Here is a 20768-nt window from a genome sequence, read left to right on the forward strand (position 1 = left end):
TCTCCAGAACCCCGGGCCACGTGTAAACATGGGCCGCTATGTGAGATGAAGCGTGTGCACGTATGTTTTGTGCACATGGGAGTGTAATGTGCTGCGTGGTGCTCAAGGGTGCGCCTGAGTGTGATGTACACGCACGTGTGTGTGAGACGTACGCGTGTGCACAGGGGCGGTGTGTGCGCGAGAGTGTAGTGTGGATGTAAGTGTGCTGAGAGAGCACGCCCAGGTGTCAGAGAACAGCTGGCTTCTCGGGCATCTGTTTACCTTCTTCCCAGGCCAGAGGGCAAGCCAGGAGGGGTGTCTGGCAGGAGAGGCATGTGGACGCAGGGGTTCCTGCAGGGAGGAAGCACGCGGAGCTGAAGGACGCCTCTGGCAGTGGTCCAGGCTGGGGCCAGGCCCACAGGCGGCCAGGGTGTGGGGGTCCCTTCCCTTGTGAAACCGCAGGCGGCTGCAGAGCCCTGGGCACCCCGGCTCAACCTGGCCTCCCATCAGGACCCCTTCGTTTCTCGCGTCTGCCCTCTCCCTGGGTCTCTCCCGCCCTAGTGGAAGGCGAGCCCTCAGATCCCTACACCATGTTTCTCTAAAATTAAAAACATTTGTTAGCTCTGGGCAGCAGGGAGAGTGAAAAGGAAACCGGAGGTTTCCTCGTTGCTGATAGTGCTTCCAGCCAAACAGGCCCCGGCCCGAGCCTCACGGGGGAACACGGGCAGCTTATTTTGGTGGTACTTGGGGAGCTGCCTGGCGGCCTGGTGCCCGAGCTGGGAAGCTGCCAGACCCTGCGCATCCAGCAGGCCTATCTGCAACTATTTGCTGTAACAACTGTTTTGAAACAGCATTGGGGGGAGAGGGGGGAGAGAGCCCACTAGATTTGTTTTAAGTGATGCTGGGGGAAGTAGGAGGGGGTGGGGTTGGGGGGGGGCCATAGCTAGGCAGGGAAGAGTGAGGCCTAAGGACATCCAAGGCCTCTAGGCCCTCCCCAGGCCTGCCGCCTGTCTCTGGATGCAAGTCAGCAGGGGCAGGGGACAGCACTGGGGATGGGGGTCCTGAAAGCCAATTCTCACCCCCTGAATTAGTAATCTGGTGAACGCCAGCTGCAACCCGCAAGGGCAGGGAGGTTCCAGAATCGTACAGTCCTCTGCGGTCTCAAGCAGCCTGCAGGCCTCCAGTACCGCTAGGGTGGGGCCCATCAGCCAGGCTCCAGGACCTTCAGACAATCTTCTGCCCTCCGAGGTGGGGAGCAGAGAATGGGGATTTCCCAGCGGGTGCCTTTCTGCGCAAACTGCGGGATCCTGGAGACTGGAAGCCCCTTGTCTCCCCCCACAGGCGGTCAGAGGCCAGGAGTCCCCTCCTGGCCCATGGGCTTCGGGCCGCGGGCGCAGCTCTGGGAACTCAGAGAAACTCCAGGGATTCCGCCGGTCGCCAAGGTGTTCTTTCCCTTGGATGGAGAATCTTTTTCTTATATGTATTTTGCTCACATATATATTTCATTTCAAACGGAACTTTAAAACTCAATCTTACATTAGAAAAAAGAAGGTTCCTGGGCCGGGAAACAACTCATTGGAGAATGTCAGCAATGGGGTACTCCCCTACCAAACCAGAGTAGGCAACGTGCTGTCAGCTAGGGGCGCTTTGCCGGGGGTCTAGACTTCAAAGTCTCGGCTGGAGAGCTGTGCCGAGGGGCTGCGGGAAGCTCGTGGGGGTCCCAGGGCTCACGGACCGAGCAGCCTCCGCGCACCAGGCCACCGGGGCCAGGGACGCAGTGTGAGCCCGGCGCGCTCCGGGACGGCGCTGCAAGCCGCTTCCAGCCCGAGCTCCGGCCTCGCCTGGCCCTGCAAGGGGTTCCGGAGCCCAGGCTGGAGGCCGTCCCCGCCGACCCACCTCTAGGTGAGAGCGATTTCTCCCCAACCGGGCCGGCTTTCCTGGATGTGCGTGGGAAGCGGGGGGCCTCCGCACGCACCCGTAGGGGCGGGACCCAGAGGAAGTCCGTCTCCCCAACACATGCCGGGGCCGTCACTGCGACTCCATCCTCCAGAAGCCACGGGCCGAGCCCGGTGGTCCGCGTCAGCCACCCCCCACCCCGATGGTAGCGCCAAGCCCGAGTGGCCCACACACCGCCCCCCCCGCCCCGGTCCGCAACGGGGACCTAATTCAATCGCCCACGGCCTAATGAATAGCCGCGCGCTAATCGGATCTCCAGGCGCTTTATGGATTTATGCAAGCTGCCTCTCCTCCCGCGGTTGCCGCGCGCCGCCTGGGGTCGTTTCCGAAGGCGTCGGCCTCGGGACTGGCCAGAGGCTCCGGCAGCTGGGGTTTTATCTCTGCCGCTGCGTCGGGGCATCGCCGGAGCCTCAGCTCGGGACCGCGCGCCCTGTCCCGCGCTCGCGGTGTCCCGGTGCTTACCTGCCAGCCCCGGGCTCTCCGGAGCCGCCCCGCCGGCCACGCCACCCGAAGCGGGCGCCCAATCCCGGAGCCCCCGCCCGCCGCCCAAGCCCCCACCCCAGGTCAGAGATGCCCGCGGGGGAAGGCCGGCCCGGGCCGTGCGCCTGCTTCCCCTTTCTCTCCGGATTCCTTTGATCCGCAGGCTCTGCGGCGCACCTCGGCTCCCGGGCTGCTGGGGTCGGCCCGTGGGGGTCCTGGAAACTGTCCCCAGCTTATCTCCTTTCATCAAGCGGCCTTGGGCGCCTTGAAACCGCGGAGCCAGTAATTGCTTTTTTCAGGAGGCCCTGTGCGGACTGGACAACAGCCAATCAGCGCCTTGTTTACACTCGGTGATTGACAGCCTGCTGGCAGCGTGCCAGCCAATCCCGGCGGTCCCGCGGGAGCGGGCGGGAGGGGGGGCGGGAAAAGGAAGGAGACAACAGAAGGCCTCAGGCTTAACCCCTTCGTGTCCCTATTGGAATGAGCCGGTGGAGAATTTCTAATGCGTGTGCATGAGTTTGTTAGCATCTAGTTTAAATATCCTTTTTCTGTGTCTCCCAGAGGGGGAGGCAGAGATTCACAAGGAGAAAGAGGAGTAAATATGTATCCATCACTACTAAAACATCACCTTGACTCCCCGGGAATAAATAAATAGCATGTTGTTGGGAAATCAAATTCTAACAGAAATATTTGTTTGGAGAATATTTTTAAAAGTGCTTTAAATCCAATAACGATAATTGTTCAGTGGCTCTTATTAATTGTGGGGAGAATTTAGTTGATATGCAGGAGACTGGCTTTGAGAAATGCAAGGTTTTCGCATTGTGCATTATCAAGGTGAACATACTTTAAAAATCTAGTTACAGCTGAAGAAAAGGGCAATCTTTGTCTCAGCTATGAATTCCGGATTTTCATTCTGATCGGTGCTCCGTTGCAAAGTATGGCCAAGGGAGATAAAAATGAGAGCTGGTAGATAGATAGCCAGAGATGCAGGACCATGTCCCTGAGGTCCGATCCGCAGGGCAAGGGACAGGAGGGGACCAGGCAGGTGACTCTGGGGCTTGCGCTGCCCTGGCCTCGGGAGTGCAGGCATTCCTGAGGTCGGTGCGACCAGGCCAAGGTCCGGATGGTGGAAGGACCAGGCAACCCGAGAAGGCTTCTATGCTTGGAGCTCGGGTCTACTTGTGCGGGGTTCAGCCACCTGCCAGACATCCCAGGTATTAAAAAAAAAAAAAAAAAAAAAAATCTGCTTTAACGGGTGGTGTTGTTTCTTTCTCCCGGCCTCTGTTGCACCAGAAGCCAAACGTTAGACCTGCTGGATTAATTTTAAAAAAAGAAAGAAAGAAAGAAAAAAGAAAGGAAGAAAGAAAAGGAAAAGAAAAAAGAAAAGAAAAGAAAAAACCTCCCCCTATGCGCGGACACGCGCTCCCACTCGCCCTTGCTCCCTCTCCCGCCCTGCGCCACCACATTCCCATTCAACAGCAACGATCTGCGCAGAGAAGCTGCGCAGTCGCCGGGCTTGAATTAGGCGCCATCGGGCTCAGTAGTAGCCCTGCTGCTCCCTGATTGGCAGCTCTCTGGCCCGGCGCCAGCCTATTGGGAGGCCTGTTTACGCCGAATGAGTGGCACGAGCTCCCGGCCGCGGAGGGCTGCGCGGCCAATCAGCGCGCTGGCTGCTCGGGGCTGAGTGGCACGAGCTTATTAGTATGCAGGGCCCGTGGCTCGCCGCGCCGGGCTGCAGGTTTGAGAGCCGCTCTGGATGGGCTCGCTAGAGTCGTTGTGGTGGAAGCGGTGCATTTACAGTGCAACAGTCAGCACATTGAAAATACCAATAGGAATACAAAACAAAGTCACATTTACTGATTTAATTGTATTGCATTCAATTGTATCCAGGAAACAACCTCCAGTAAGTAACTGAAATTGCTTTCATTTTTTTTGTTTTTGTATTTTTATTATTATTTTATTTTTTATTTTGGCTTTGGGGATTTACATTTTTTTCTTTTTAGCAAGAGAAATTCAGGGTTGTGATGTTAAGAAATATATATCTTCCCTTTTTAAAATTCCGTTATAATGTGGAGTAGGTTTTTTTTTTTTTTAAAGATGGTCTAAATAGGAGAGCGATTTTTTTTTTCCTCTGAAAAATCTTATCGATCGGTTTAAAATTCCCCCCGTAATGCGTCCTTGCTTTGCTCTGAGCGCTTGTTGTCTCGATCGACACCCAGCATTAAAAATAAATAATCGCGACAGGACAGGGACAGCCAGGCTGCGTCCAGCGCGAACCGCGCGGGCGGCTCCGGGCGGACCGTCGGCGAGGACCCCCGGACGCCGCCAACGAGCGCCGAGCTCCGGCTGCACCACGAACGAACCCCGATTGTTTGCCCCCCCATCTCGCTCCCTCCCCCGAGCAGCCCCGGGTCGGCCCCGCCCGGCCACTCGGCGGCGCTGGGAACGGGCCGGCTCGGGGTGGCCTAGGCGGCCCGGGCCGCTGACCAGAGGGGTTTTCCGGCCGCCGGCTGGGTGCGGGCGAGGGGCCGGGGCGGGGAGGGGTAACGCGAGTTCTTCGGGTTTCGCTTTCCAGAGCCTAATTCATTGCAGAACATTTCAGAAATGCTTTTCCTGGGGGGTGGGGGGCGCTGAGGATGGATGAGGGGGGCAACGAGGCCGGCGCAGCGGGGCGTTTTCACCGCGCGCGTTCCGGGCAGCGCGCGGGGCTCGGGCCACGGCCGGCGAGGCGGGGGTCTGCGGGCGAGTGCGCCCCGGGCCGCGGGCTCTAGTGCGGCCGGGCCCTCGGTCCTCTCCCGGGGGGGCGGGCGCGGCCGTTTCGCAGGGAGCGGGTTCTGCGGCGGCGCCGGAGCAGTCCGCGCCCCGGTGTGCCCCTGGCCGCAGCCCAGCCTGCAGGCCCCAAGGCGCGCGCGCGCGCGCGCTGGGAGACGGGCGCCGGGGGAGGCGCACGGGAATGGGTGCTTTTAACCGGGGGCGGCCGAAGCGACGGTGGGATTTTTAGTCCTTTGGTTACAACCAAAGCAAACCTAAAGGAGCCCCGCATTCAGGAGAGCGTGAGCCACGCAAAGCGGGGACGGTGGCTCTGGGGACCGAGCCCCGCCAGCCCAGGGAGGAGCCGAGCGTTCCGAGGTTCGGTTCTTTCCAAAATGCCCTTGTCATCGTTTCTCCGGCCGGCGCGGGGTCCCCCGTTCTCCGCCGCTTTCCCTCCCATTTCCTTCCTTAGACCGGCCAGGCCTGTGGCTGCTGTGCTGTCCTCTGCTTCGGCCTCTCGAGCAGCTGGGGGGAGGGGGCTTGGAGCCCTGGGACTGGCGGGTGACGGCACGGGGCCTTCGGGCCCTAGCTGCGGCGGCCGCGCCTCCCCGCCCCGCTCCCTCCTCGGCCTGGGTTCCGCAGGCCGCGGAAGCCGCTCGCTGGCGGCCGAGGAGGCGCTGCGCGGCCTCTCCTCCGGAGCAAAGGACACAAAGAAAAGTCCCTCCAATCCAGTAAGAATCTCAGTGGCACGGACGGGCGACGATAATTCAACCCCAGTCTGCGTAAAAAAACTGGCGGGCTGGTGAACCCGCGATCCGCCGGCCAGGGGTGGAAGGTTAAAAGCGCTGCTGGCAGCCGAGCCCGCGTCCCGAGAATCGCGAGCAGCTCGCGCTTTCTCGGCAGTTCTGAAATCTCGTACTGGAAAAAAAGAAACCCCCACAAAACAAAAGCGTAGCACACACGACTCCCCGGAGGCCGCCGGGAAGCCTCGCACCCCCGCGGGCGCAGCCGCGGGCCCTCGGCGCCTTTGAAGCTGCAGGTTCCCGACCTCCCTCCCCTCCTTCTCTCCCTTTGTCACTCCCCAACCTCCCCCCCCCCCAACCCTGGCCCGGGCCGCCCCTCCCCTGACCCCGGCGCGGGCAGCCTCCTCGCAGGCGCTGCCCTGGCCCCGGCGGCTTGGCGCTCGCTTTGCAGGCCCAAGCGGCGGCGAGTCGAGTTATTTGTTAGACCGGGGGAGAGAGCTGGCGATCCCTAGAGGCGAGGGAACCCCAAACCTCTTTGTATGAAGTTGAGAGACAAAGAGAATTCTTTGTCCAGGTCCCGTTTATTTACAATGCAAAAGTTCTCCGAATAAATATTAAGCTTATCAGCTGAGCAAATATGTATTCACTTTAATACATTATGTTTTCGGTTATAGATTAAATCAAACACCAAATAGTCTGCAAATGAGACGTTGTAGAACTCGTAGCATTAAATATAGCAATTTAAAATGGTATTCACGAGATGGAAAACATCTTATTCGCCCTCTCCTCACGGTGGGACGGCTAAAAAAAACCCCAAACAAACCAGGTTTCCTGCAGGGTTCACAATTAACATTGAGCCTACCCGTCTCCCTTTTGTTGGAGGTGATAAAGAACATGGAAACAATGCAGGTTTAGGAGGTTAAGAGCGATATGCAGGACTCACAGTGGTGCAGTTTGTCCCCGGCTCCGTAGCTCCACGCTCAGCCCCGCGGTGCACTCCCTTGGTTGGGCGGGGGTGGAAAAGAAGGGAGGTGGGGGGTGTTTGTAAGTGTCCCTGCCGGGAGGTGGAAACCCATAACGGAGTCCCAGGGTCTGCTGGGGCCTCAGCTGGGAGGAAGGGTGCACGGGGCTGGCCGACTTTCCTTGCCCAGGGGGCCGAGCTGGCCGCCACAGAGCCTGCTTGCCCCGGGCTGCCGGCTGCCGGGAGACCCGGGGCAGGCACTGCAGGGAGAAATTCTATGGCCGATGTGGGGCGTTAAGAGAAAACAATTTCTGACTCTCAAAGCACCCCCCCCCTCCCTAAAGTCCCCAGTCCGCAGAGGCAGATCCTGGGTGAATTTGGGGGGCGGGGTAATTGTTCCAGCCTCGCCGGGAAGCTCCCGGCTCGGGGACAGCAGGCCGGGCACTGCGGCGTGGCCGCCCAGGTGACACCAGCAGCGGACGCAGACTCCTGGGACTCTGGGAAGCTGGCCCGGGGTCCCCGGCCCAGGGTCCCCGCTTGGTGCTGGGGACGGGGGCCTCGTCCGGTTGAGGGGGGAGGGCGGCAGGTTCTAAAGAATGGGCCGAAAGACGCATGGGGGGATGGGAGAAGGGGAGAAAAGGAAGGTTATAAAAAAAAAAAGTCTTGAGTTACAATCAATAAAATTACTCGCTTAATTAGCATGGTTATTCGGTTAAGCGGAATGTAGTAAAAGCTGGACCTCGGAATGACGGGGGAGAGGAAAAAGGCGAGCGTGGACCTCGGGCCTTTTCCTCCGAGACACCTCTGGGCAGCGGGGGAGGGGAGAGGGTGTGCGTGTGAGTGAGTGAGTGTGTGTGTGTGTGTGTGTGTGTGTGTGTGTGTGTGCGTGTGCGTGATGGCTTCGCAGATTTGGGTTTTTATCACCCAGCGGAGCCAGCAGCCTTTTGCCGCGGCGCCCTCGCCGCAGGGACCCGCGGGGACGCGGAGGGGAAGCGGCGAGCGCTGCAGCCGGGTTCCCCCAGGCTCCTCGGGGCCGAGCGTGGCCGGGACGGTGCGTGTGCGCGCGGGGACCGGGCGGTCCGGGGGCCCCGGCGCGCGCGTGAGCGGCGGGACACGAGCCGCGTGCCCCGGGCCCGGCCGCCCGGCCCGGCCGCGGCTCCGGCCGGCGGGCGGGGCGAGGACCCCCAGGCGAGCCGAGCCCCCCGAGTCACCGAGTCTCTTGTGCTTGCCTCCGCAGACTATGGACCCGCACGGCGGCCGCCGGCTCGGCGCGCGGCCGCCCGCCGAGGAGCCCAGTCCGCCGGCGTGCTGACCGGCCCGCCACCCCGCCGGTGACCCCGGACGCCGCCTCCTCCGCGCCGCCCGCGCGCCGCCCGCGCGCCGAGCCGCCCCCGGGCCCCGGCCGCGCTGCTCCCCGGAGGCGGCGGCGGGCCGGGGCCGGGGCCGGGGCCCGGCATGGATGGCCGCGACTTCGCGCCGCCGCCGCATCTGCTGTCGGAGCGCGGGAGCCTGGGCCACCGCAGCGCCGCCGCCGCCGCCGCCGCGCGCCTTGCCCCCGCCGGGCCCGCCGCGCAGCCCCCGGCGCACTTCCAGCCCGGAAAGTACTTCCCGTCGCCGCTGCCCATGGCTTCGCACACAGGTCAGTGCCGGCCCGGGCGGGCGCGGGAGAGGAGGCCCGGCCGCGAGGTGGGCGCGGGCCTGGGGGAACGGGCGCGCGCCCCCTCCGCGGCTCGGAGCGCTTGCGGAGCAGCCTTCGGTTTCATTTCCCTGCACGGGCACCGGTGGCGGGCCCCGAGCGGGGGCCCCCCGAGCCGGATCATCGCGGTTTAGAGCGGCCTTCCCCGGGGTCTCCGGGGTCTCGGAGGGGCAGCCCCGGAGCCGGCTAAAAATAAAGCCTTTCCCCTCCTGCCCCCCTCCCCCACCCGTTCCTGCAGAAGAACTAAATTCCGCGGAAACCTCATTTCTGCATTCTGCATTCACATCCTTAAGACATTCTGGGGCTGGGACAACGAGGCACTTTCTGCGGGAACAAAACGGCTGTTGTGACTGGGGGGCGGGGTGGGGGGGCGCCGCGGCCTGGCGGATTAGGGCGGTGTGCGCGCGGGGCGAGCGTTAATAGGGACTGCCGGTGTAAGACGAGCAAATCCTGTTTCTATATAAAGCCTTGAAGTGTCAGGGTGAGAATGGGTTTGCAGGGGCTGCGTGTGCTTTCACAAGTGCCTCTGGTATCCTGCTAAAGCCGGACAAAGCGTGGCCAGAGCGCGGCCCAGGCTGGCGGCCCGCGGCCCTGGGGGAGGGCAGCCCCGGGCGCCGGCCGGGCTGGGGGTGGCGCGGGACTGCCTCCGTATTTCGGTGCAGGCGAGTTCGCAGCGAATTTGCTCCAAGAGGAGGGAACTGTGGCTGCCCGGCGTTACTGTCCTCTCGGATCCCCTTCCGGAGAGGGCTGGTCCTTGGCAGGGCTGACCCAGGCCTCCGGAGCCACCCTAACCCTTCTGAGGTGGCTTTGATATTACTGTTGAGCAAGGTCAGGGGAGAAGCAGAGCCGGGCAGCCAGTAGCCGAGGGGCAGCTCCCTCTAGGAGACCCGGGGGTCACTGGCCAGCGGCCACAGAGTTTGCAGGAATGGTTTGGGGCTTGGTGTGGGGGCCTGCTGGTCACCCTTGAAGGCTGGCTTGCTTTTGTGTACAGTTTGTCCTAAACATCAGAAATGTTGTTTGCCGCCTTTTTTTGTTTGTCAATTTGGCAGTAACAGTTATTATTGCTAGCTTGATGAACTGTGAATACTAATAAAATTATATCTGCTTTAATGGGATTACAATTAGCGTGTGGATTAAAACGGATGGAAGAGTCGAGCTAGAAGGGAAAAAGTCAGAAGGGAGGGCAGTCAGAAAGGAAAACATAAATTTCCTAAAAAGAAAAAATATGAAAATTGCTTAATTACTAATGGGCTTTTAGCATTCACAACATGAAGAGATTCGGAAAGTTAGACGAAGGCAGGGAGTGGAGGGGCTGGGCTCCCGTGCCCTCCTGGAATCAGCCCCGTGCCGTTTCCTGCCCCAGCGCGAGCCTTCGGCAAGGCTGCCCTTTTTTTCTCTTCCTCGCTGTTTCCTCTTTCTATCCATTTCTTTTTTCCTTCTCTAGATTTATAACTCAAAAGAGGAAAAGTACTTGCTTGGGAAATGGGTGATTTAAAAATACCCGGCCAGGCTGTCCCTGAAGTTAAGTGTCCCTCCTGCCCCTGCTTTGGAGGTGCTGCCCGCCCGGCTCAGCCCACACTGGGGGGCTGCGGCCCAGGGCTCACGGTGGCAGCAGGGACAGCACACCCCCCTACTAGCCCCTTCTCCAGGCTGCTGGCTTGCAGCCCCTGCTGAGGGTGGGAAGGCCGAGCCTGCAGGCTGGGGGATGGGGAGACAGCAGCTGTACTCACCACCACCACCACCCCCCCCCCATATGCCAGGCCCACTAGCCTAGCAGGTAGCAGCATCACAGAAAAAAACAAGGGTCTGGAAGGGCCCCTGACACTGAGGCTTCCCCAGGGCTATCCCACTCTGGGGAGGCACAGCCAGGTGGGATTCCCCGTCCGTTCAGGTCACCGCTGCCTCTTCTGCCCCCACTCATCCGCCCACAGCCTAGCCAGGTCCTGGTCACCCACCATGTCCCTTTTCTGCTATTTTTGCCGGATGGAGGCACCACCAAGTCAGGTGGGAATGCGGTCGGGGTGGCCCGAACCATTGTCTTGCTCTTTTCAAGTTTGACCACGTGGTTCTTGGAGCAGAGGCCATGCTGGGTTTGGGAGATACTGGGTGGGCGCTGGCCGGGTGTGTGTCCTTGACCTAGACCCAGCCCGCCTCCCCATACGCAGGGTGCTCTAGAGGGCGCTGGAGGTCCCCAGGGCACCCTCAGAGGGGGGCTGAAGGGCCACGTGTTCCCTGTTCCTGGAGGCCATTTCCACCCCCCTGGGGGACCAGAGAGACCTATTGTGCTTGGAGGTGTCCGACCCATTAGTGACAGAAAGGCTGGCCGAGCGGGCATCCAGCAAGAAACATCTGCTGCTGAAAGCCTTTTGAAATTGCTGAAAGCCAGAATATTGTATTGGTTTTTAAAATTTAGCTACATCAATTTTTTTTTTTTAAGGAATTATACACCAGATCACTTTGCTCTGGTCTGTATCTATATATGATCTAGTTTAGAAAGAAAAAAGTATAATTAAGTTAAAAAAATTTTTCCCCATCTTGTGCACGGATTTCCACATGGCTAGCTTGGCGGATTCTTCTTCCCATTTCCGCAGATGGCCTCGGATCCGCAGGCCAGGCCAAGGCTGCCGCAGCCGGCCGCCCCTCCCTGCTCCGACCGCCCCGCCGAAAGAATTGTCTGAGCTTCTTGCTATGTGCAGGTCTGACGGGGGAGCAGTCACCTCGGCCACCCTGGCCGGGCCCAGGGGCTCCGGCCACCAGGCCGCCACCCGTGCTGCCCCACCCAGTGTTTTCAAAATGTCAGCTTGAGGACCCTGATGGGACGTCAGGTTTCTTCTATTGTTTTTCTAAAAATGGAAGTGCTTGCAGCTTTAGAATCGGGCTGTACGGTTTTATGGTAAAGTGCTGTTCCAGTAACCTTGTCACCAAAAGGTGCAATTAAAATGTTTGGAATCATTATTTTTAGTGCCGTGTTAGATTTTGTCTCTAATACAGATGGTCCGGAGGCAAAGCTGTGAAATCTGGGGGGGGGGGGGGGGGGATCAACAACGCATCAACCCAAGATTTTTCATCAGCACTACTGCCCGGAGCGATCGGGGACCGCGCCTCTCTCGGAGCATTTAAAAAATTGGCAGCCTGGCCTGGGAGAAGCGGATCCACACCGCCTCTTCCGGCCGGTCAGCTCCAGGCCTCCTGTATCCTCCTCTGCCCATACCCCCTCAGGCCCATCAGGCCCAGCCTTCGAGAATCATCGGGCCTCCAGCCGAGGTAGGCGGAGGTGCCGAGAGTCTTGGTTTCAGTAATCTGGCTGTGGGTTGGCTTCTCCTCTTTACCTCTTCTCTCTCTCTCTCTCTCTCTCTCTCTCTCTCTCTCTCTCTCTCTCTCTCTCTCGGGGTATAAATGGTATAAATGGCCCGGCCTGGAAGCCAGGTGCCTGGGGCCTGGGGACATTGGGAATAAATCGGGCAGCAGGTCCCTTCTGCTGGGAGTGCCACAGACTCCTTCCCTGCTGAACGGGCTTCTGATTGCCAGCCTCGAAAAGAAAGAAAGCAAAACACACTAGAGGAAAAAAGATAATTTCCTAGTGTGAAAAGACCCCATCAAAGGTTCCCCCTCCCTCATCATGTGATATTTTTTTGTAAAGAAAAAAATACATTTTCGTAAATACCTCATTAACTCAATGACACGCCGGAGTGTTTCTGCAACAGTTACCAACATTAAGTAGGTGTGAAAAGAGTTACTTTCTGAAGACTCTACCCATCCTGCTCTGAAAGTGACAGAACCAGACGTGAAAGCAGCCGCCCAGCCACAGAGCCCCGGGAATCCCGGCGGCCGCGTAGACCAGCCCGGCTGTGGCCGCCCTGCCCGCCCCACCGAAGCCATTTTTGGAATGTGGGTTTTTTCTCAGTGGGGCTTGTGCTGCCCACGTCTGATTATTGCCTATAAGGATATTCCTATAGGAATATTCAGGTCACGTGAGTAATAAAGCAAATTAGCCGGCGAGGCAGGGAGCGGCCTCGTACAGATAGCACATCTCCCCTGGAAAACACACGCACCCCCCCCAAACGCTCCCCGGTTATTCTTAGAAATCTCCCTCCTCTGCTTCGAGACTGGGTTCAACAGCCCGCACAGACAGGACCGAACGCATAGGAGTCTGTTAGAATAACACGGATGAGGCTAAAAATACCCCTCAGAAACACACATAAAAAAGCCAAATCCAACAACAGAACGGGCTAAAAATATTCCAGGCTTTGGCAAAGAGCACAGAGTTAAATAAATTATACAAGAGCCATTCATGGGAGCAAGTTGACTTTCTCTCTTACGGGAACTTGGTTCAAGCTAATAAAAATAATAATTTACTGGCCACTGAGCTTTGCATGAGTTTAAATTTAATTGGTGGGGCTTCTGGCGTTTGTCACTTCTTGGCGATTAGTGGGCTTGTCCTAGCCTGGGGCAGGGTTGGGGGGGGGGGGCGCTGGGCCTAGGGTCCCTGGAAGCACAGGACGCTGGAGCAGGGCCTGGGTGAAAGGGTGGGGTGCCCAGGAGGCCGGAGGAGGAGGGAGGCCGCGGGGTGGGGGTGGGGGAGGTGGTCAGGGGAGGCAGAAAAGAGACCGGCAAGGTGTGGCTATTTTAATTTGATAAATGATCGTACACCTTTAAGAGTGTGTTTTAACAATCAAGATACACTCCAGCAAGTTGATAGGATGTTCGCTGTCAACTTACATATGTCATCAGAGCGGGCTGTGAGCGTAAATAATGTTCTAGAGTGTGCGGGATGCGTCGCAGCCTCTCCTGGAGCCCGCCAGGTAGCACCCCTGTCCTCTGGCCGGCGCTTCTCTCTCCTGGTGTCTGGGGTCAGTGGCCAGAGGAGGGCAGGAGGTGGGGGGGGGGGCACTTTGGTCGAGGTCTTTCCTCTCTAGGGAGTTCCCGGGTCTCCCCACCAAAATAAGAGCTGGGTGGGCTTGCTAGAGAAACCAGCACGCAAAGGCCTGGGGCGCGAACTGCAGCATTGGCTGGTGTCTAAATTCAGCCGTTCTCAGGCATGTTACATTTCCCGCAGGGATTAGGGTCAGGTAGTCCCCTTTGCACCCTCCTCTTCCTCTGTGATTCCTCGGTGGAACACCCCCAGAAATCCCTGCAGGCCTTCCTGATCCCTAAAAGACTACACTTCCCAGGATGCCCCTGGGTCAGCTCCAGGGAGGGGGGGGGTCCCTAGCACAGAGAGAGTTCAGCCAGTGCCCCTGGGAGTGAACTCTTTTCAGGTGGGTGGAGAGGGGCCCTGGGCGCCCCCCGTCCCCCTCCCCCCCCCCAGCCATCTTTCCCTGCATCCTGGAAGAGGCCTCTGGATATGGGCCCCCAGCAGATGGGAGCTGCCCTCCACCCCCTGGATCCTGTGTGGCCGCTGTCTTGATTGGCGTGTCCAGAGTCCCTGGGGGTCCCCACCAGGCCCCCTGATTTCAGCCCGCCGCCCGTGCCTTCCCTCGGCGTGGTCTTCTCAGAGGGGTCCGGTCTCTACGCGAGGGCCGGCGCGGAAGGGACGTGAGGCCTCTGCCCCGCATCCGGGCTGCTCTCTGTCACCTAGTGCCACGAGAAAACCCCTCACAGCCACGCTGTCGTGGTCTCACGTCCTCAGACAGCAGCTGCCTTGCCTATCAGCATCCACCCTGAGTGACTTCTGGCAGTTTCTAAGAAGAAAGCTTCCCCCAGGACAGGCCCCTGTGCAGGAAAGCCTGGCTCATCGTCACCTGTCCAGAGAAGGTTCTCAAACCAGTCGCCGCCCGCAGCCCACTGGAGAGGTGACCCTGCTGGTGCCCGTTCTTCCTGGGGCCTTCGCATCACACGACATTCTCCACGCTGACGTGGGGCTTTGGGACGCAGAGCTCACAGCCTGTCTGGCAGATAGGCGACTTGCTCTGCTCTTACCGCACCCCCCCCCCCCCCGCCCGCCCCTGACTCATCCACTAGGGACCAGCTCCCGGGTCTCCGGCCCCCATTAACCTCTGGGGTCTCCATTGTCGCACCAAAGACTGGGTACCACAAGCAAACCACAAAATCAGAGCCAGCATGTGGCCTCTAGAAAATGTCCCGCAGCCTCCCGGCCGCGCCGAACGAGCTCGGGCCTCGGGAGCCCATGTGCGTGGGGCTGCCGCTCTGCCTTGGCTCTGACGCTCTGCCCGCTGACGTTTTTATGGGATAATATACCGTTTAGATCACGCAGGTCTATTTGTCAGTGGGCCGCCCCTGTTTGTTGTAATATATAATATTACTGCCTCCTGTGGCCCTGTGAACAGCTGCCTCCGGAGGCCAGGCGACCGGTGGGAACTGGGCTACGCCCGCGGGAGGTGGGGGGTGCTGGATTTGCCGAGGGCCTGGCGGGGAGGCGTCCAGCGCCCAAGCTGGGAGCCAGCCCGGCTGGCATCCGAGGGCCGCTGCAGCTGTCTAGACGATTAGGTTCCAGATTGGATCAGCCAGGAAGAGTTTTTCATTCTGACCTGGGGCGGGGGGAGGAGAAGGGAATAAACAGGTGGGTTGGGTTCCCTGCCCCCTGTCCCCTCCCAGGCCCCCCAACAAAGAGTCCAGTGTCTCTCGATGCAAATGCTTTTGAGGCTCGGTGGGGGGACCCACTGTGTGCCTGGAACCGGATGGAAAGATGAAGCCCCCCCCCGCCCCCCTCAGGGCAGGAACTTGGTTTTCCACTGGAAATTTCCAGAAATGGGGGAGGGGAGGAGAAGATGGGTGTGCTGTCCGCAGGAGCCTCTAAAGCAGCAGGCTGGGGTCCCCGAGGGTGGTCTGGGAGCAGTGCCTTCTTGGGGCACCCCGTCAAGAAAGTGAGTCCTGAGGTGAGTTGAATAAGAGCTCAGCCAACCCCCTGTGCCGTCCTCCCAGGAAGGTGGGTCTCGGCCGGGTCCCTCGGCCCGTCCCTCCGGGAAGCCAGGGGCTTTCCTCCGGGGGATGTCCACACCCCAGGCAGCGCTGGGGGAGCGCACTGTGGCCCCCCCCCCCCCGACCCAGAGGCAGGCGTGGCGGAGCACGGCTGGACAGGGGTGAGAAGAAGGCCCTCAGGAACGGAGCCCAGGGTGGGGACAGCGGTGCTGGCAGCGGGTGGGGCTACACTGCCCGCCCGGTGTCCACCCAGCAGCACTGAGTGACAGACTCCATCCCAGGCACAGCCCGTGTCCCCTTTGTGGACAGAGGCAGAGGCCCACCCTGCGGACCCCAGTGGGCCAGCCAGAGGGTAACTGGCTGAGCTCACCTGTGCCCCCAGGGCCCGGATGCAGGCCGCACCCTGCTCGCCTGTGCTCAGGCCACCGGACAGGTCTCACGCTCACCCACGACCAGCCTTCGGGGAATCCCACCCGAATTGTGCGCCCACCTGCCCAGTGACCTGAATGTGCGCGCTGCTCTGTCTCCCGCCACCTGCTCCTGGGCCCCTGCCGGGGTGGAGCCCCTTCGGGGCCCTCACTTATGGGGCTTGGACCTGGTGAGCTGCCCACCTCATTTTAGCTCCTTCCTGCCCTCTCACTGTGGATCCCCGGAGCCCCTGGCCTGCCGCAGGCTGTTCCCATGGCCACTGCACTGCCCCACGCACCTCTGCTTCCCTACCCCCAGCCCCTCCCGGAGCCACCCTCCAGCCGGCGCCCAGGCCTTGTCCCCCGCCCTTGTTCTGATCCGCAGCTGGCCCTAGAGGGTCCCGGCCTCACGCATTTCCAGAGCCCCAAGTGATTCTGCCATGCAGCTCTGCCCAGGCCCCCCCAGCCCCGAACGTGCCCCCAGCTCTGCTCGGACTCCCCCTGTCCTACTCCGGAGGGCCTTCTGCGCCTGCAGCCCACCTCCTGCCCCACGTGCTCCGTGGCCATCCCAGCGCAGCCGCCCTGACCCGTGGCGGTGGGGGGTCCCTTCCCCAGTGGACGGCAGGGGCCTGAGTGTGGGGTGTCTGTGTCCTCTGTCCCCGCGGCCTGCCAGAGCTGGGCCACCCAGGACGGGGGAGGCCGTAAGGGGGGTGTGTGCCGTGCTCGGGCGGCACGTGTGTGCCTGTGGACACGAGGTCTCTGTCCTGCAGTGTCACCCCCACGCTGGAGAAGAGGGCAGACCAGGACCCTCTCGGGGGGAACCGACCTGGGGAGATGTGCCAGGGCCTGCACCGGCCCTAGGTCTCCTCGCTAAAACCAAGCTGCCCCGCCCCCACACCCGAGCACGACGCGGGGACGCTTGAGGCTGCAGCCACCTCCCAGGGGCCAGGGCAGCATCTCCTCACCTTCCAGAAGCATCTTGTGTCATTGCAGAGGCTCCCAAGCTGTGCCACGTTCTAAAAGGTGTCAGAGCTGAGCAGGTTGGCACAGTGAGCTCTCCCCTGTGTTAGTATCACACCTGGCGGCAGGGGTTGGGGGCAGAAGCCAGAGGCTTCACCTGGGTCACAGGGCACTGGTGGGAGGGGAGGACATGCCCCTCCCTTCCCTGGTGGCCGTGTGGGTGGCTGCGCCCGGCAGTGGGGTCACGGGTGGGGGTGGGGGGGGCAACCAACCAAAGGAAGATGAGAGCTGTGGAGGGAAAAGGGGGCAGGGAGAAGGCAGGGGTCGTGGGTCTCACCCCCTGCCACCGTGGTGTCTCCGTCCCGGGCAGGCAAGCCTTTCACGCTGTGCCGCTTTGCTTTCTGGAGCTCGAGCCCTGGGAGGTGTGCATGGCAGGACTGGCCGTGCCCAGGCTTTCTGACAATCGGCAGCCCCGGCTCTGTCCCTTAGGAGCCCGTTAGAGCTGGCTGGACACATGCTTGTACACAGTCCTGCCCCAGGATGTGCCCGGAGGCCTGGAGACAAAGTGACAGGGCCCTGGGTCTTGCAGGAAGGGCTGCTTCCCTGGGGACAGTCAGGCAGACCTTCACGGGTCATAGTCCCCCTGGCCCTTCTCCGTGGTGTCTGTCTTGAGGTCCTGTGGTCTTGGGGCCTTAGTCTGACCACAGAGTTAGACAAGGGGTTCTGGGGGCACCCGAGGGGCTCAGTCGGTTAAGCATCTGACTCTCGGTTTTTGTCTCAGGTCATGACCTCACGGTTGGTGGGTTCAAGCCCCGTGTCAGGCTCTGTGCCGATAGTGTGGACCCTACTTGGAATTCTCTCCCTCCCCTGCTCCTGCTCCCTCTCTCTGTCTCAAAACAAATAACTGAACTTTAAAAAAAACTTTTAAAAAATGCATTCTGGCTCTTGCACCCCAGCACTGGGGTCCTGCCACCATCCCTGGCACTGGGGAGGTAGAGACCCAGGTCTGGGCCGAGCGGCCTGCAGGTCCTAGAGCCCCGCAGCGTGGTGTGGGTGGCCCTGGGTCGGTAGATGGAGGGGACACTGGGGATCTCTCTCTGGAGCCCACAGGGAACTGTCCAAGGTCAGAGGCAGGATGGCCCCGGGAGGCTGGGCAGATGACCCAGGGCAGGCCCCGGGGCCCGGAGGTGCAGGGCTGTTCTCTGCCTGGGGCAAGGGAGGCTCTTGGGGTCACCCTTGGGCTCCTCAGCCTAGGTGCCACTGCATCCTGGAGGGGCCCTGCCTGTGAACCGACCCTGAACCCCCCAGGCGGGTCAGCAGGGAGAGATGCATCTGTGGGCACCTCTTCCCTCGTGAGTGTGCAGAGATGCGGGTGGTCGCGGCCCAGGACTCCGGCCTGGGGCTGTGAGTGGACCTGCGTCTCTCCTCTCCCGGCCTGTGTGTGTCCCGGGCCTCCCCGAGCACGTGTGTACCTGGCAGGGCCTGAGCAGGACTCCACAGCCAGCCTCCTTTCTGCTCCCCCTTTTCTACACCCCCAAACCCTGGCCCCAGACAGGCACCTGGGCCCAGACTTGTAGTCAGTTTGGGCCAATGAGAGCAAGACTCAGCAAGACCCCGGGGCTGGGGACACTTGCCGGGGGGGGGGGGGGGGGGGAGGTTGGGTGGCGGCCACTGACTGCCAGACGGGGAGGGTCACCCAGCCACAGCTGGCTGGCTCTGTCCTCTGCCACTCAGGTCCTGACTGAGCACGAGAGGCCCGGAAACTCTCAGGTTAGCGCCTCCCTCCCTCCCTCCCTCCTTTCTCCCCGTCCTCCCTTCCTCCTCTGGCTCTCCAGCCGGGGGCTGCCCTCGTCTCTCTCGAGCCGAGCCTGTGTGCTGACCTGACCCAGCACACCAGCTGGACTGCAGGCCACCCCAGCCTGCAGCTCACTGAGGTCCTTCCCCACAAGCCCCCCTGCACCTGCCCCTGCAGGCCCTACTCACTCTTCCCTCCCAGCCCCTCGCTCCTGTCCCTGTCCTGTCCCCGTGCGTGTGCTTAGGAAGGCACCTTGCACTCGCCTGTGGCACTAGCCCGGGTGCCTCCTCCCCTGCACTCCCCAGGGCCCTGGCGGCCAGCGGTTGGTGGGTTCAGGACCCAGACATGGATGAGAACGCGGTGAGGGCAGAACTGGGGCCCCCAGCTGCCTTCTTTTTTTCTTTTTCATTCATTCATTCATTCACTCATTCATTCATTTATTTTTGAGAGACAGAGACAGAGCACAAGCGGGGGGTAGGCAGAGAGAGAAGGAGAAGCAGAATCCGAAGCAGGCTCCAGGCTCCAAGCTGTCAGCACAGAGCCCGATGCGGGGCTCGAACTCACAAACCGTGAGATCATGGCCTGAGCCGAAGTCGGACGCCCAACCGACCGAGCCACCCAGGCGCCTCAGCCCCCAGCTGCCTTCTGGCCTCAGCTGCTTCTTGTAGGAAGGTGACAGCAGATCCCTTTGTCCCTGGCCTGTGTGCCCGGCCCTCCTCACCCTGCACAGGTTGGGGAGGGGGAGGGGCTGCAGGACACGTCCTGTGTCCCCATCCAGGCAGCCCACCACTTGCCCCAGCCACCCCGGCCAGCAGGTCGCCTGTGGGCAGTTAGCCTGAAGCTGGTCCCCTTTTTGGGACTTTTTGCATCCCTTTGGGTCTCCTAAAAATAAGGTTTTAATTTATTTTAAATTAACGTTAGAATTAAATCTAAATTAAGTTGTAATACATCTTTAGGCCAGCTCCTGAGAAGCCCTAAACGTGTGTGAATACAGATAAGACCGAGAAAAGTTGGAAAGGTGCACGTGCGGCTGCCTCGTCCTTCGTAACCTGTTGCAGATTTGATGACAAGTAGCAGAAACCCAAAACGATGAAGTCCAAAGGGCCCTCGCTTGAGTGGGAGTTGAGCCAGCGGTCCTTGCGGTGCCGAGCGCGAGGAGGGACAGGACGAGACACCTCACAGGGGCCTCACAGCCCTTGCACCTACGGTGCTCCGGCTCTGCTAGAAGGGAGGTGGGGGGCACCACCACCAGCCGGAGGTGGCCGGGCTGGGAGGCTGCCAGCTGGCCAGGGCGGGGCTGGGGCACTTCCCACATAAACCCGGACCTCTGGCTCGTCTGCAGAAGCAGATCTGTTCCCTGAGTTGCCGACTCCCCTCCTGATCCTCCCTTCCCCTTGCTGAAGGTTCCTTCTCTGCTCCGGGCTCCACTGTAAATGCTACAAAAGCCCTCTGCACTTGGGTTCCAGGGCTTCCCTGTGTCTTAGTTAGCTCCCGCCGTGTAACGGATCATCCCAAACTTGGCAGCTTACAACGCCAGACGTTTATTGTCTCTCTGTTTCTGTGGCTCAGGATTCTAAGTGAAGGTGTTTGCCCGGGCTTCAGGCATCTCAAGGTTTGGCTGTGGGGGACCCCCTTCCAAGCTCCCCCTCCCCCCCACGTGGCTGTCACAGGCTCCAGTTCCTTGTCGACTGCTGGCTGGTGACAACGGTTCCAAGGGTGGTGAGCAAGGCGGCAGCCACGGTCTTTTTATGACCTGATCTCCAAAGGGCGTTTTCTGTTCGTAGAAGTGAATCTAATCCTGCCCACGCTCAAGGGGAGGGGGTTCCATACAGGGGTCAGGGCGCGTGGGGGGCCCCACTGGATCTGGACCCCTCCTGAGGCCATAACTGCCCCAGTATGCCAACTACTCCCAGGTCCCCTCTGCGGCCCGGGCCCTCCTCCTCCAAGTGCTGGCCAGCCGAGGCCCCCCACGTTCCCGGGCTCCCTGCGTGTGACCTGGCCCAGCCGCTGGAGAACTCCCTCCCTCTCGGCCCCTGCCCCCTCCTTGCTCCACAACCCTGTCGTCACTTGGTCACGGGGACCCCGCTCTGGCCCGTCCCCTTCAAAAGCCCCATCCCTGCTCGGCAGAGGGCCCTCAGACAAGCGTGGGCCTGCTTACCCC

At 60.7% G+C, this 20768-nt stretch overlaps 1 protein-coding gene across 2 annotated transcripts in view; it reads left to right on the forward strand.

Moving 5' to 3' along the window:
• The first annotated feature begins 4136 nt into the window (after positions 1-4136).
• The window catches only part of BAHCC1 (BAH domain and coiled-coil containing 1), a 62731-nt gene continuing 46099 nt past the window's right edge, over positions 4137-20768 (forward strand). Inside the window, exons 1-2 of one of the 2 annotated variants that reach the window (XM_053212224.1) lie at positions 4137-4318; positions 8108-8509. In XM_053212224.1, the coding sequence (XP_053068199.1) occupies positions 8326-8509 (184 nt within the window). In that variant the 5' untranslated portion in view covers positions 4137-4318; positions 8108-8325. Of the gene's footprint in view, positions 4319-7763; positions 7922-8107; positions 8510-20768 lie in introns of those variants that run through there. The other variant, XM_053212225.1, reaches the window with a different exon arrangement.

The sequence above is a fragment of the Acinonyx jubatus genome, chromosome E1, assembly GCF_027475565.1.
Source record: "Acinonyx jubatus isolate Ajub_Pintada_27869175 chromosome E1, VMU_Ajub_asm_v1.0, whole genome shotgun sequence".
NCBI lineage: Eukaryota > Metazoa > Chordata > Mammalia > Carnivora > Felidae > Acinonyx > Acinonyx jubatus.